Source organism: Natrix helvetica, assembly GCF_964273705.1.
Source record: "Natrix helvetica genome assembly, chromosome: 13".
Lineage (NCBI taxonomy): Eukaryota > Metazoa > Chordata > Lepidosauria > Squamata > Natricidae > Natrix > Natrix helvetica.
The window spans coordinates 7,140,622-7,154,803 of NC_138557.1; the positions used below are offsets into that span (position 1 = coordinate 7,140,622).

At 42.6% G+C, this 14,182-nt stretch overlaps 1 protein-coding gene across 4 annotated transcripts; it reads right to left on the reverse strand.

The window, feature by feature from the left end:
- Positions 1 to 304: 304 nt before the first annotated feature.
- On the reverse strand, positions 305 to 14,093 carry LOC309398756 (CTD small phosphatase-like protein 2). 4 transcript variants are annotated; one of them, XM_081965940.1, is made up of 10 exons: positions 13,807 to 14,088; positions 12,647 to 12,761; positions 10,873 to 10,975; positions 10,070 to 10,160; positions 9,030 to 9,116; positions 8,106 to 8,192; positions 6,619 to 6,698; positions 5,928 to 6,054; positions 4,340 to 4,435; positions 305 to 1,393 (listed from the first exon to the last, which is right to left on the reverse strand). In XM_081965940.1, exons 2-10 carry the CDS (start codon positions 12,735 to 12,737, stop codon positions 1,334 to 1,336), a joined length of 822 nt encoding a protein of 273 aa, XP_081822066.1. In that variant the 5' UTR covers positions 12,738 to 12,761; positions 13,807 to 14,088; the 3' UTR covers positions 305 to 1,333. The 4 variants fall into 4 exon arrangements, with proteins under 4 accessions (XP_081822066.1, XP_081822068.1, XP_081822067.1 ...); XM_081965942.1 differs by having other exon boundaries at positions 8,106 to 8,168; positions 13,807 to 14,083; XM_081965941.1 differs by lacking the exon at positions 13,807 to 14,088 and adding an exon at positions 13,541 to 13,775.
- Positions 14,094 to 14,182: the final 89 nt, after the last annotated feature.

The following is a 14,182-nucleotide window of genomic DNA, read 5'->3' on the forward strand; positions in this document are numbered from 1 at the left end:
ATCCCTCTCCTCTCTGTTGCAGCCCCTCTGTTATCATGTCCCCCCTGGTCCTTCCCTTCACTAGATTAGCCATGGCCAGTTTCTGCAGCCATTCTTCATATGTTTTAGCCTCCAGTCCCTTAATCATCCTGGTTGCTCTTCTCTACACTCTAAATTGCTAAATGAGACCCAGGCGGACACTAAGCGAGAAACACCCATATTCCTTTCTTGCAGGGGACAGAATTAAGGCACGTATTGAACCTTGGAGAGTGGGAGAGTTGTGTAGTAAAAAAAACACATAAGCTGGTAGACAAACCTCATTTTATTACTTGTGTATGAAAATGCACTTAGGATGGAAAGAGAATGTCAGAAATAAAGCACACAGGAAACATTTGAGGACAAAAAGACTTCTTCTGCAAAGCCTAGCCTCTTAAAAAATTAGCATTTTGATGGCTCAGGAACCATATATTTTTGGCTCATTTGTGCATCTGCAGAAGCCAAGAAATACCGTATTTTTCTAAGACGCACAAGATTTTGAAGAGGCAAATTTAAAAAAAGTTTTTGCACTCTGCAGACCTCCCAAATACGGGTCCTTTTTTCCCCCCCAAAAAAAGGGCATGAATAGCCTTTAGGAGGCTTGTAGGGTGCTCCTGGGGGGGGTGGCCTCACCAAAAATGAGCAAAAAATGGCCAGTTTTTTTGCAAAAATGGGCCTGTTTTTCATCCAAAAAAGGGCATGCATAGCCTTTAGGAGGCTTGTAGAGTGCTCCTGGAGGCTGGAGGGCAAAATTGAGCAAAAATTGGCCCATTTCTCACTCATTTCTGCCCTCCCCAGCCCCCAGGAGCACTCTGGAAGCCTCCTAAAGGCTATGCAGGGCCATTTTTGCAAAGAGGGCAGGGTTTTGGGAGGCAAAAAAATGCTGTATTCGGTGTATAAGACGCACCCAGATTTTCAGCCTCTTTTTTGAGGGAAAAGGGTGCCTCTTATACTCCGAAAAATACAGTAAACCTAGAAACTTGGAAGATGCTCTTTCAAGTACACCTCGACATATATCACCAACGGGAGAAAAATGTGCGTAGACGGAATGACACTGGTTTTTCTCTCCACCCAAAAAAGTTTTAAAAAGCATTTTTGAGCATCCATCGTTTCCGTGAAATGGTAAAAAGAAGAAAAAAATGTGTCGATTGATTCAATTCCTCCTCGGTGCCCGAATTTCTATCCATCTGAAGGCAACAGAAATGAAGCAGATATCCCAGAATTGTTGGCCCCAAATATCCAGTCACACTACGTTGTGATTTAAAGCCTGGAGGTTCCAGATCAAATCTGAAGAAGACATTTCTAATGGAAACGGGCCTTAATGCTCCACCTTTCCTTTGCCATGACGTTTTCTCTCTATTTCAGTGCGAATGTCAGCCTGTAAACATGGATGAAGGAGTATATGAATCAATATGAATCAGTATTTGCTTCTGCTTATATTACTGTATACTGTCAGAAATTAGATGTTTTTCTAGCCTAGCAAATTGTAACCTTAATACCGGACTGCAAATGTTACAATACAATACAATACAATACAATACAATACAATACAATACAATACAATACAATACAATACAATACAATACAATAATAGAGTTGGAAGGGACCTTGGAGGTCTTCTAGTCCAACCCCCTGCCTAGGCAGGAAACCGTATACCGTTTCAGACAGATGGCTATCCAACATCTTCTTAAAGACTTCCAGTGTTGGGGCATTCACAACTTCTAGAGGCAACTTCTGTTCCACTGATTAATTGTTGTAACTGTCAGGAAATTTCTCCTCAGTTCTAAGTTGCTTCTCTCCTTGATTAGTTTCCACCCATTGCTTCTTGTTCTACCCTCAGGTGCCTTGGAGAATAGTTTGACTCCCTCTTCTTTGTGGCAACCCCTGAGATATTGGAACTCTGCTATCATGTCTCCCCTAGTCCTTCTTTCTCTTAAACTAAACATGCCCAGTTCCTGCAACCGTTCTTCATATGTTTTAGCCTCCAGTCCCCTAATCCTCTTTGTTGCTCTTCTCTGCACTCTTTCTAGAGTCTCCACATCTTTTCTACATCGTGGCGACCAAAACTGAATGCAGTATTCCAAGTGTGGCCTTACCAAGGCCTTATAAAGTGGTATTAACCCTTCACGTGATCTTGATTCTATCCCTCTGTTGATGCAGCCTAGAACTGTATTGGCTTTTTTGGCAGCTGCTGCACACGGCTGGCTCCTATTTAAATGGTTGTCCACTAGGACTCCAAGATCCCTCTCACAGTTACTACTACTGAGCAAGGTACCACCTATACTGTACCTGTGCATTCCATTTTTGTTGCCTAAATGTTATCTCACTGCTGCATCTCTCTTCTATTCTTGGCTTCAAAGCCTGGCACATTTTTGAAAGCTAGTAGGAAAAATTGTTACAGGGGAATATCAAACTGTATAGATAAAGGAACCAAACTAGGGAGTTTTCCTGGCTCATAAGCATTCTGCCCAAAAACAACTTGGCAAAGGGGGACAGCCACCCCCTACCCAAGTCTATAGGGATACTCCATAGATAAGGTAGACAGAGACAGGAGCTTGAACAAAAGAATGCTTTAAAGATCACGTTGGTCACGAATCTTTGTCTCTGACTGGATAAACTTTGTTTCTATCTGCCTAAAATGTATATAATACTCTGAGCCCCTCTTGCAGGAGGTGGCTATTCCTTACGTGCATCTCTTTGTATGTTTTGGATATAGTTTTAATCAGATTTTGCTAAGGCCATAAATAAAAGCTGATACTTTTTGCAAGCCTCGTCTCCAGTCTCATTCTTTGGCATCTCAGTGGCTTGGGGAAAACTGCTGGAACCTTACACGGACAAATAAAGGAAAGGGGAATTTCAGTTCCAAATATTACTGGTAGGAAGTGTCCAAGCTTGGCAAATTTAAGACTTGTGGACTTCAACTCCCAGAATTCCCCCAGCCAGCCATCTTGGCTGGCTGGGGGAATTCTGGGAGTTGAAGTCTACAAGTTTTAAAAGTTGCCAAGGTTAGATATCCCTGGCCTACAGAGAAGGTTGCAAAATCATGTTAAGCTCTTTAACCCTGGTCTATCTTTCATTTTAAAAGACTAGACTGCGCGGCGGCCAGCTGATTGGTGCATGCGTGGCAGTAACCAGAAGACTTGCTGCCCTGGTGCGCATGTGCGCACTGGAAACCAGAAGTTCTTTTTTTTAAAGTTTTTTTAAATTGAACACAAATTAAAACATTGGACCCGATGTAACCGTCCTGGCAAAGTCTTTGCCATACATACTAAGACATGAAGTTATATATTATAACCACCCTGCTTATCTATATTTGGTCTATTCAGTATTTACAAATATAAAAGTATCGTGTCTCCAACCATGTTGCTTTGTTTTTATCTTATACACTTTCACTGTTATAATTTCCTACATAATTCTAATCTCCATTCTATAAATCTTAAGTCGTGGCTTATTTGGGGGTCTTTCCTTTTTTTTTTTTTGTTCCAACCATTGATAAAATTTGTCCCCCAGATCTTATAATATTCTGATTCGCCTTTATGAAACCAGAAGTTCTTTTTCCGATGAGCGTATGTCCCCTGGGCAGCTCCTCTTCCCGGTCGCGGCCCAGACAAGCGTGCATGCACAAAGTGCTGCCTTTTTGTAGGAATGAGAGGTAAGGCTATGTAAAGACATGCGTAGGAAATTACCATGATCTCAGTAGCTGGTTATCTTGGATACCTACAAGCTCACCTAATTAGCAGAACCAGATGCGGGAATAAGGGAAAGGTTATGCACAGCCGGTTATCTTTTAGCCCATTAATTCACCGAGCAAAGGCATGAGTCAACTTTGGCCTGAATAAGCTTTCTGAATTCACTGGGGAAGAAATGGGGGAGGGAACCAAAACAATGTGTTGTTGCTCTGTGCTTTGCTTGTAAAAACTATATTAAAAAGCCAAATAAACTCTGCGATAGCAGTCAAATATTTTGGACACAAACTGCCGTGATTGATTTCTGAAACCTACACCTTTTTGGCACTTGGTGACGAAAACATTTGCCATCACTGGACTAGACTATTTTAAAAACAGACGTATCTTTCCGTAACCAGCAATGCACCCCTGGCACCACAGCCTAAAGCGAAAACCATTTTTGTTCCGCTTAAGTAAAAGATGTGATCAGCCATCAGCTGGCAGGTTTAATTCCAATTCCATTTAAAGTTTCCATTAAAGAGGTTGAGAAGCATCGATTAAAAAGCTGGAAACTTTTTAGTGTATAATCTTACTGCTCTAAGCATTTATTCATTTGGCTCTGTGGCTTCTCCATCAATCGGATTGAGACAAAGACTTACTGCCTGACTAATAGTTCGGAGGGCTGGAATAAGGTAAAGCAATTCTTTGTCTTGAGGATCGCCCAGCCACTTAGGGACCACGATCACGTTGGACATCTATGAGGAGACAAGAATATTCATTTGAGGCTAAGCGTCAATCAGAAGCACTTCAACATTGTAATGTTTGGGCAGACAGATGAGTGGTCCTTGGTGCCCTCTACTTGGGTCATGAAACATCTGCAAGAAAGCAAATCAAGCTCAATTAACATCATCAGTGCTAGAAGGGCTTTGCAGAGTGGAGAAAGAGAAGGGGAGGAGGGGGAGGAGGGGAAGGGGAGAAGGAGAAGGAGGAAGAGGAGGAGGAGGAGGAGGAAGAGGAGGGGGAGGAGGGGAGGAGGAGGGGAAGAGGAGGAGGAGAGAAGAAGAAGAAGAAGAGGAGGAGGAGGAGGAAATAGAAGAAGAAGAAGAAGAAGAAGAAGAAGAAGAAGAAGAAGAAGGGAGGAGGAGGAGGAGAAAAAGAGGAGGGGGAGGAGGAAGAGGAGAAGAGGAGGGGGAGGGGAAGAAGAGGAGGAGGAGAGAAGAAGAAAGAGGAGGAGGAGGTGCTCTTTGAGCTTAGTAGTTTTCTGTTTCATGACCCAACTAGTAGCATCTTCAGTATTAGAAGGTAGTGGGGTTTGCAGGGAGGGGAGAAGGACTTGGCTCTTTCCTTACAAACATTTCATTATCCATCAGCTCTTCGTTCTATTAAAGAACAAGAAAAAATCTGACTGTATTCTGTGGTCTAAATAAATTTCCCCCCAAATTTCCTTCTCTCGTCATTCCCCTTAGAAAATGAGTGTGATTTTCACTAGTGCAATTGTCCCCCCCCCCCCACTGACTGGTGCAATCTTTTGTCATTTTAAGGAGGAAAAACACAACATCTACCACATAAATGAGACAGGTTCAGCTTTAAAAAAAGAAACAAGACCTCACACCCTCAACTTAAAAAGAAAAAGAAAAGAAATGCAGAACTCCCTTTGTGCCCAGGATCACAAATCCACACTTTCTACCTTTTCATTCCTCTAAACCAGCATTTTTCAACTTTGGCAGTTTTGAGATAACAGAATGACAGAGTTGGAAGGGATCTTGGAGGTCTTCTAGTCCAACCCCCTGCTTAGGCAGGAAACCCTAACACCACTTCAGACAAGTGGTTATCTAACATCTGATGGGAGATTTCAACTCCCAGAATTCCCAGCCTGCACTGGGAGTCGAAGTTTTACCCATCTTAAAGTCGCCACAGTTGAAAAACACTGCTCTAAATTATTAACAGCTTGTCCTGACTTTTGAAATGTTGTCAACCACCAATTTGTAAGCACTTTATGGAGTCCAAGGGATCCATGTTCACCTTTAATCACGACATATCAATCAATCAATCAACCAATCAATCAATCAATCAATCAATCAGAGACTGGTTGATGGAGAAAACTTCTACCAGAAACCCTGCAGGGAACAATTCCAGGTCAAAATACTTTGCCCCAAGCTAGAGAAATCCATGGGATGGCTTGCTATGGAACAGTATCTTCCCTTTTCCATGTTCCTTCCAAGGTGAGTACCACACCTTGGTCATTACCTGGTAGGGAAACGCTTGCAGGCAAGTTGCAACAGCCACAGTCCTGTCTAAATCTCTTTCCACTACTGACAGGTCCTTTACATAGGAACCATACCTACAGAGGCAGTCCTCTTGATATAGCTGGTGCCTTGGGGAAAAAAAACAAGAAAGAAAGATAAATTCATTGGTGGGTCACCTTTCAATGAACAAGGACATACATTCAACTTTGCAGCTACTCAGATTGTTGGCTAGGTAGGGACAAAAAATAGCCAGGGAAATGATTAAGGCCTGGGAAACCTTGTCAGTCAACAATTGTTCCGATGTACCACCAGCTTATCAGATACTTAAGAGCTGAGGACAGGCAGCACAAGGGAACAATAACCAATAACTTAATAGCTGGCCATCCACACCCCAATTAACAACTAAAAACCACATACAGCCAGGCACACATAAATACCACATATGAAACAGCCCAAGGCACACATTGTGGAGAGAGAGGGTGGCGGGTAGAAGTTTCCTGAGGATGGGCTCCAGCACGAGCCCAAACGCTCAGAAGACTAAACCTCTGGTCCCAGTTGACTGACCCAGATTGGATCCCACAATATCTATTTGCCTTCATTTGTAAGGGAGATAAAGCTGAAGAGCATCCGAGAAAGTCAACCTTCTTCGGGTCTTATCTTGCCCCATAATTTGTTCCAAAAGCCTTCGTCACCTGATTAGCTTCCTCTGTGGCCCGAGGACCTTCAACATTTGATCAGCGTAATCTTGCTTGGCGGTGGTGAACACAAAGATCTACGAGGAAATAGTGAGAAGGATTTCAGAAGGTTGTGGAGCATCCTGAGTAATTCTTTTGACACCAGGTGGTTCTGATGATCGATTAACAGTAGAGATACCAAGATGCTATGCGTCTTTCCTCAACCTCTTTTCACCGCCTTTAAGGGTTCGCTGAAGAATTGGAGTCAAAATACTTTGGCAAGTGATTACCCTTTTTTGCCTTTATCAGAGATCTATAAAACAATTTTAAGGATTGTTTTAGGCTAGGCTCTGATTCGGGGTGGGCAACAAGGTGCTTGTTGGAGCATTGCATCCTGGACCCATGAAATGTTATGTTGACTCTCATAATATTCAATTGACTTTCTAGCTTTCGTCTGTCTGTTTCAAGGTGGGAGCAGAACTAACTGCATCCTGTAGGATGGGCAGATGTTGCTAACAGAATAGAATAGAATAAATAGAATAGGAATGGGAATGGGAATGGGAATGGGAATAGGAAGAGAAGAGAAGAGAAGAGAAGAGAAGAGAAGAGAAGAGAAGAGAAGAGAAAAGAAGAGAAGAAGAATAGGAATTAGAATAGAGGATAGGATAGGATAGAATAGAATAGAATAGAATAGATGGAATAAGGATAGGATAGGATAGATTAGGATAGAATAGAAGAGAAGATTAGAACAGAACAGAACAGAACAGAGGATAGGATAGGATAGGAATACAGAATAGAATAAAATATAAATGGAAATAGAATGGAATGAAATGGAATGGAATAGAGGATAGGATAGGATAGGAATACAGAATAGAATAGAATAGAATAGAATAGAATAGAATAGAATAGAAATAGGAATGGAGGATAGGATAGGATAGGAATACGGAATGGAATAGAATAGAATAGAATAGAATAGAATAGAATAGAACAGAACAGAACAGAACAGAACAGAATTCTTTACTGGCCAAGTGTGGTTGGACACACAAGGAATTTGTCTAGTGCATAAGCTCTCAGTGTACATAAACAAAAATAAAATACATTAATCAAGAATCATAAGGTATAACAGTGATAGTCATAGGTTACTAATAAGCTATCAAATTGTACTGGAAACAAACAATATAAATTGTAAAGATACAAGCAACGTGGTTATAGTCATAAGTGGGAAGAGATAGGTACTAGGAAGGATGATAAGAATAATAGTAACACAGTCTTAGTAAATAATTTGACAGTGTTGTGGGAATCAGTTGTTTAGCAGAGTGATGGCATGCAGGAAAAAGCTATCCTTGTGTCTAGTTGTTCTGGTGTGCAGGGCCCTATAGGAAGACCTACTGTATACCCTGTCCCTGGACGGTGCTTCCTTCATGAATCCTTAGCCACCTTCTACAGAAGTTCTGCATCATATTCAATTTGGCACAGATCAAATTTAATTGTGATAGAGCGCTTACCTCATAGATTTTGGCCAGTTCTTCTAGAAATTCAGGGAGATGTGGTCTCAGCTTTATCGAAACCTCAAAGACACAAGAGTTAGGAAACTGAAATGAGAGGACAGTTAACTCTATGTCCCCCAACACAACCCAGAAAAAACTCATCATGAGTTCAAAGGATTTCTAATTGCTGATGATTGAACTGAGATTATGAAAATAGGATGATTGACTACTTCCAAATTAAACATTCTAAATAAAGCAGTCATTTTATTGTCCCAAAAATGCCCAAGAATGTTGAGGCCTTAGAGATTTTGCTTTGGAGCACACTAACTCCTCTATCTTTTTTTAAATTGGAAGGTTTTTTTTTTTAAGATAAGCGTCAGAGTGAGCACAGTGTGACTATGTGAGACAACCCAGGAGCAAATACAGTAAACAGAGGTTTGGATTTAAATAGTGGTTTTATCTACAAATAATATATACATACACGTACTCTAGTCAGAAATCAAACAAACAGCAATCAGCAATTACAGCATGGAAGTACACACGGAGAGAGAGAGATACGTCGCAACAGGGCCTCTTCTTATGACAGGCTCTTAAAGTAATATCAGCCCAAACATCTTGTTGACTCATTCCCAGTTTTACATCATTGTAGCAGCTGGTCAGCTCTTAAATCATTATCCTGACAATAAGCTATCAAAAAAGGAATACATCTGTGTTGATATAAGCACTAAAACTAGGTCTAGAAGTCACAATCTCCTGGTTTCTAGTCCAGCACCTTGAAAACTACACCAGATAAGTGCTGGGAACGGACTACTAAAGACAGAAAGACAAATCCACGTTGCTTTGAATAATGTCGGATGGCAACTATGCACATTTTCAGAAATGTTCTCCAGCTGAGGCCTTGTGTACTGTTAAAAACAGACCTCCATCTCCATAGATACTCACCTGATAAAACCTATCCTGGAAAGGTATGGTGAATGTTGAGGCATCTTCCCACGCAGCCGTCAAGGAGGACAATGCCAGGGTCCCTTCCTGCAGAAAATACCAGTGAAACAAGGCTGAAGATTCAAACTCGAACTGGTGTTTTGCATAAGAGTCTCCTGTAAGCGAGATCTTCGGCGCAGGAGATCTTGGAGTTCAAGACACCTCAAAAAGCAGAACATCTTTGACTTGCGACAGCAAACTTCATGCTCTACAAACTGCTAGGTGTCAGGGTTCAGATGGATGCCCTAATTAAATCATGAGCCTCGAGCCAGGCTTCAAAAGAAATCTAGTTATTTATTAGGAGCAACATGTCGGCACCTACCGAAGTGAAGCCAGCTCTGACTCCACGTAATTTATGGCCCAATTATGACCTTGTTTCCCCCCCTCCCCCCAGGGTGTGTCATAAATCGCATTCTCCAACAGAGCACTTTCACGGGCTGTAGAGATCACCCCCCCTCCGGCTGTTGCAGATAACCTGGGATACAGCCTTGAGAAAGGTATACATGGAATGTGTTTCTGGTTGTGGCTGCTGTGCTGTTCCTTAATGTCTCCCCCCCCCCCTCTTTGCCTACGGCAACTCGAGAGCAGGCCAGGGATGGTTTGCGAGTTGACACTAGGTCATTTCTTGCTAGCTACAAAACATCTCTTCGATCTTCAAAGAAAGGGGAAAAACTGACCTGTCAAATGTAGTTGAAACTGAGGAGAAGAGCTATAAACCTGGAGTGAAACCAAGACATTCTACGTTATTTCCCACGGAATGCGTGCAAAGCAAGGTTTGTGCAGATAATCCTATTATGCAACCTCGAATTCTGGCTGTATTTTATTTAAAACAAGTTGTCTCAAATCCTGGCTCTCAAAATACCTCATCTCAAGTCGGTTTTTAGACTAGATTACATCCAACCAGAAAATCCTAAAATGAAAGTTGAAGGGAAGTAGGTAGGTCATTCCCCTCAACTATTGGAGAAGTGACGGGACGCTCCAGGTGGTTTAAAGAGCTTTACCACTTCCAAGACGAGTGTATTCTTTGGAGTCCGACGGATCTTTCTTGGTACTCTTCTCTGGCGTATCTGACTGACTCTTGGCTGGGTAAACCTGGGTCAACGAAGAGAAAGAACTTTTGTCCTCAACTAGAATCTGTCGTTTTCTCTCAAGCTTCTCTGGTTGAGGTTCACCACCAGGGGTGGGATCCAAAACTTATAGCAACCGGTACTCTGCCCAGTTGCTGGGTAGGCGTGGCCTAGCTGGCCTCCTGCACCATGGCGGAAGGGAGCATTTTTGCCCTCCCCAGGCTCCTGAGGCTTTCCTTGAGCCTTCTGGAGGCCAAAAACGGTCCGGTTTACGGACTTCCGAAACTTCCAGGAGGCCCATTTTTCGCCCTCCAAAAGCCTTCGCATTTACCCTGGCATCCAAAACAGGCCGCGTGGAGACTCCTGGGGGGGGGAGGGGGCAGGATGGGTGGGGCCAGCCAGTCCTTGCAACTACTGGTTTTGGTGAACCAGTTGTAAAAATTAGCACCCGGTTTGCCTGAACCGGCTGAATCCTGCCCTTGTTCACCACCATTGTTTATAACAAGCTGTAGTTAAAACACAGTGGTCAATCCCAATGAGTAAGTGACCAAGCAGCTCTCCAGCATTTGACAAAGAGCGTTCTCCGTCTTCTCTGGAGATGGAAGGAACTCCAGTTAGGACGTTATGCATGCAAAAAGCATCACCCTCCCCTAGGTGACATCTCCCTACATCCTCCGTTATTTCAACCTCCAGAGATGGGAACAAGGGAAGTGGAGGAGGCTGATGATGTCGCTTACATGTTCAGCACGTTGACTCCAGTTGATGCTCCTGGCAAGGGATCGCCGAAATACATGGCCTCTACCTGGGGCTTCTCTGTTGTTAATTTTGGAGTTTTTAGGTCTGCAAGTAAGAGAGACTGTGGTAAGCTTTTGAATTAGATAGCCCTTAGGGCCTTCTGTGAAGCTCAGCAATATCTACCTACCTAAGCATATCTATCTATCTATCTATCTATCTATCTATCTATCTATCTATCTTCTATCTATCTATCTATCTTCTATCTATCTATCTATCTATCTATCTATCATCTATCTATCTATCTATCTATCTATCTATCTATCTATCTATCATCTATCTATCTATCTATCTATCTATCTATCATCTATCTATCTATCTATCTATCTATCTATCTATCTATCATCTATCTATCTATCATCTATCTGTCTATCTATCATCTATCATCTATCTATCTCTATCATCTATCTATCTCTATCATCTATCTATCTATCTATCTATCATCTATCTATCTATCTATCTATCTATCTATCTATCATCTATCTATCATCTATCTATCTATCTATCTATCTATCATCTATCTATCTATCTATCTATCTATCTATCATCTATCTATCTATCTATCTATCTATCTATCATCTATCTATCATCTATCTATCTATCTATCTATCTATCTATCTATCTATCATCTATCTATCTATCATCTATCTATCTATCTATCATCTATCTATCTATCATCTATCTATCTATCTATCTATCTATCTATCTATCTATCTATCTATCATCTATCTGTCTATCTATCATCTATCATCTATCTATCTCTATCATCTATCTATCTCTATCATCTATCTATCTATCATCTATCTGCAGGTCTATAAGGCAGTGAAGCATTTTAGAACCTCTGCAGAGAGAAATACTTATATACCTATTTTAAATCCATCAATATGGGTTTCTTGAAGGGGATTGAAGGACAGAAAAAGTCTCTCCCTGCGGCTCAGGAGAGGTGAAGACTGTGGGTCAGAGGCTCCTTAGACAGAGGTTAAGAAAAACCACATTCTGCCAATATCGGCTAGGTATCCTGGCCTGTTCCGATGCTACCTATCTTCAGTGGCTGCTTAAGGATGAACAGTCCATAAGGACAGCGCAGGTGGCAAGATTCTGCACAGTAGCACTGGGGATTCGTGGCAAACACAGAAAACACCAGGAGCCACAAAACGTGGGTGGGCGTGGCCAACTCAACATCACTCCCATCCAGTCACATGGCACACACCCCAGCCACACCCATCCAGGTTTTGTGACTCCTGGTGTTTTCTGTGGGAAATACGTTCCCCCCCTTCTCTCTTTCCCTCCCTCCATCATTTTCTCATTTCTCTCTCTCTTTCTCCCTTTTTCTCCTTCTGGAGCCAACACGAAGGGGACCGCAGCTGGTGCTGAGCTGCCCGCAAGGGACGCGGAATCGCAAAAAGCAGCTGGTGGCAGGCAGTGCGGAGAAAACGCTTGGGGCGCTTCAGCCGCTTGGCTCTGCAGAGAGGCTCAAACCTTCTCGGGGCGGAGCACAGGTCACGTGACTGTGGGTCAGGCCAGTGTCTCATGGCGGAGAGTAGGTCATGGGACCGCGTTGGCAGGGAGCTGCAAGAGAGGGGTCAAAGAGCCGCATGTGGCTCTGGAGCCGCAGGTTGCTAGCAACTTCCTATTCAGGGAGTCATTTCAATGATAAGCCCTCCCTTGTGATTCTGAGTGCTCTGGTTTATTGCATTGGGTTTGCTTTCCAGAACTTACCTGTGATTCCCGAGCAGGAGAAATAGCTTTCAAAGGGCACACAGCCTGGGGTGATATTTTGGGGCTCCCGAGAAGAAGAAGAAGGAAACATCTCAAGAAGTTGTTTCAATGAGTCCTGAAAGGAGGACGAGAGACACCGGCTGGAGATCTTACTCGCCTTAAGAAAGCCCTAGAGAGGAAATGGGGTGCATGGCTGTTCTTATCCATCTGCTTACTAGCAACCCCAGTTAATTCCAGATGGGGAAGTCATTCTCCACCCAATGCTAATGGTTTACCTGTCTGCAGATCTCACAGTCATGAAAAACACAGTGTCAGGGCTAAGTAGAAGCTGGCCTACAGGCTTAAGTTTGCATGCCCACTTCTTTATATCGAAAGCCTCCTGATGCAAAACAACATTTTCACCTGGCAAATCCAGAGAATTTGGAAACCATTAAGCCTGGAAAATAGGGATATGGTGGCTCAGTGGTTTCCTTGCACATAAGTGCTAGTCGTTCCTTACTCTAGAGGGCCATGCTCATCTTTGCTTCAAAGCCGAAGAGCCAGGGCTGTCCGAAGATGTCTCCGTGGTCATGTGGTCGGAATGACTAAACGCTGAAGGCACACGGAAATCTCTTACCTTCCCACCGAAGGTGGTTCCTATTTTTCTATTTGCATTTTTTACGTGCTTTGAACTGCTAGGTTGGCAGAAGCTGGGAGAAGTAACGGGAGCTCACTCCGTTATGCAGCGCTAGGGATTCGAACTGCCGAACTGCCAACCTTTCTGATCGACAAGCTCAGCATCTTAGCCACTTATTACTTTATTACTTAGCCAGTTATTACTTTATTAATAATCTAATATTAATTACTATTCATATTAAATTAATAAAGTAGTTCTTATTAAATACTATTAATTACTTTAATAGCTGGTATTAATCTGGTTCTTGAGAGGGATCAAGAGAAAGCACCTTCTAGATTAATTGCATGGAGATTATTCAGACAAACACAATTAAAGCCAACCATGGCTTGTTCATCTTTTTCTGTCCAACGCTAGTCTTCAGAGGAGACCAATGGGGTAGCTGTTACTCCGCACTTAAAGACTGCTTGTTGACAAAAACAGAAGAACACTGCAATTTTGAGGACAAATTCATTTCAAGCTTTCTAAGAAAGATATTTCCACTCACTTTTTCAGTGCAGCCCAGACAAACCCAGGTAAGAGTGTGGAGGTAAGAAGATGAAGTAAATTATACAGGAAAAACCCTTTCCCCTTAAAGGGACCAGCAGCGCTTTGAAGAAACCCTGATAAATTTGTTTTTAATGTCTTCAGTGCACAGAAATTGCAATGTATGGCTTTGAAGGTTGGTCCATAAGGAAGGCTGAGCGCCAAAGAATGGAGGCCTTTGAACTAGGGTGCTGGAGAAGACTCCTGCATTGAGTCCCTTGGACTGCAAGGCCATCCAACCGGTCAGTCCTAGAGGAGGTCAACCCTGACTGCTCTTTAGAAGGCCAGATCCTGAAGAGGAAACTCAAAGACTTTGGCCACCTAATGAGAAGGAAGGA

Coding starts and splice junctions, on each gene's coding strand:
- LOC309398756 (XM_081965940.1), bottom strand. CDS start 12,737: ATGTTTCCTTCTTCTTCTTCTCGGGAGCCCCAAAATATCACCCCAGGC. Junction 4,436..5,927: donor TGCAAGCGTTTCCCTACCAG/GTAATGACCAAG, acceptor GTCTCCTCATAG/ATGTCCAACGTGATCGTGGT. Junction 1,394..4,339: donor TCCGAACTATTAGTCAGGCA/GTAAGTCTTTGT, acceptor CCATGTTTACAG/GCTGACATTCGCACTGAAAT.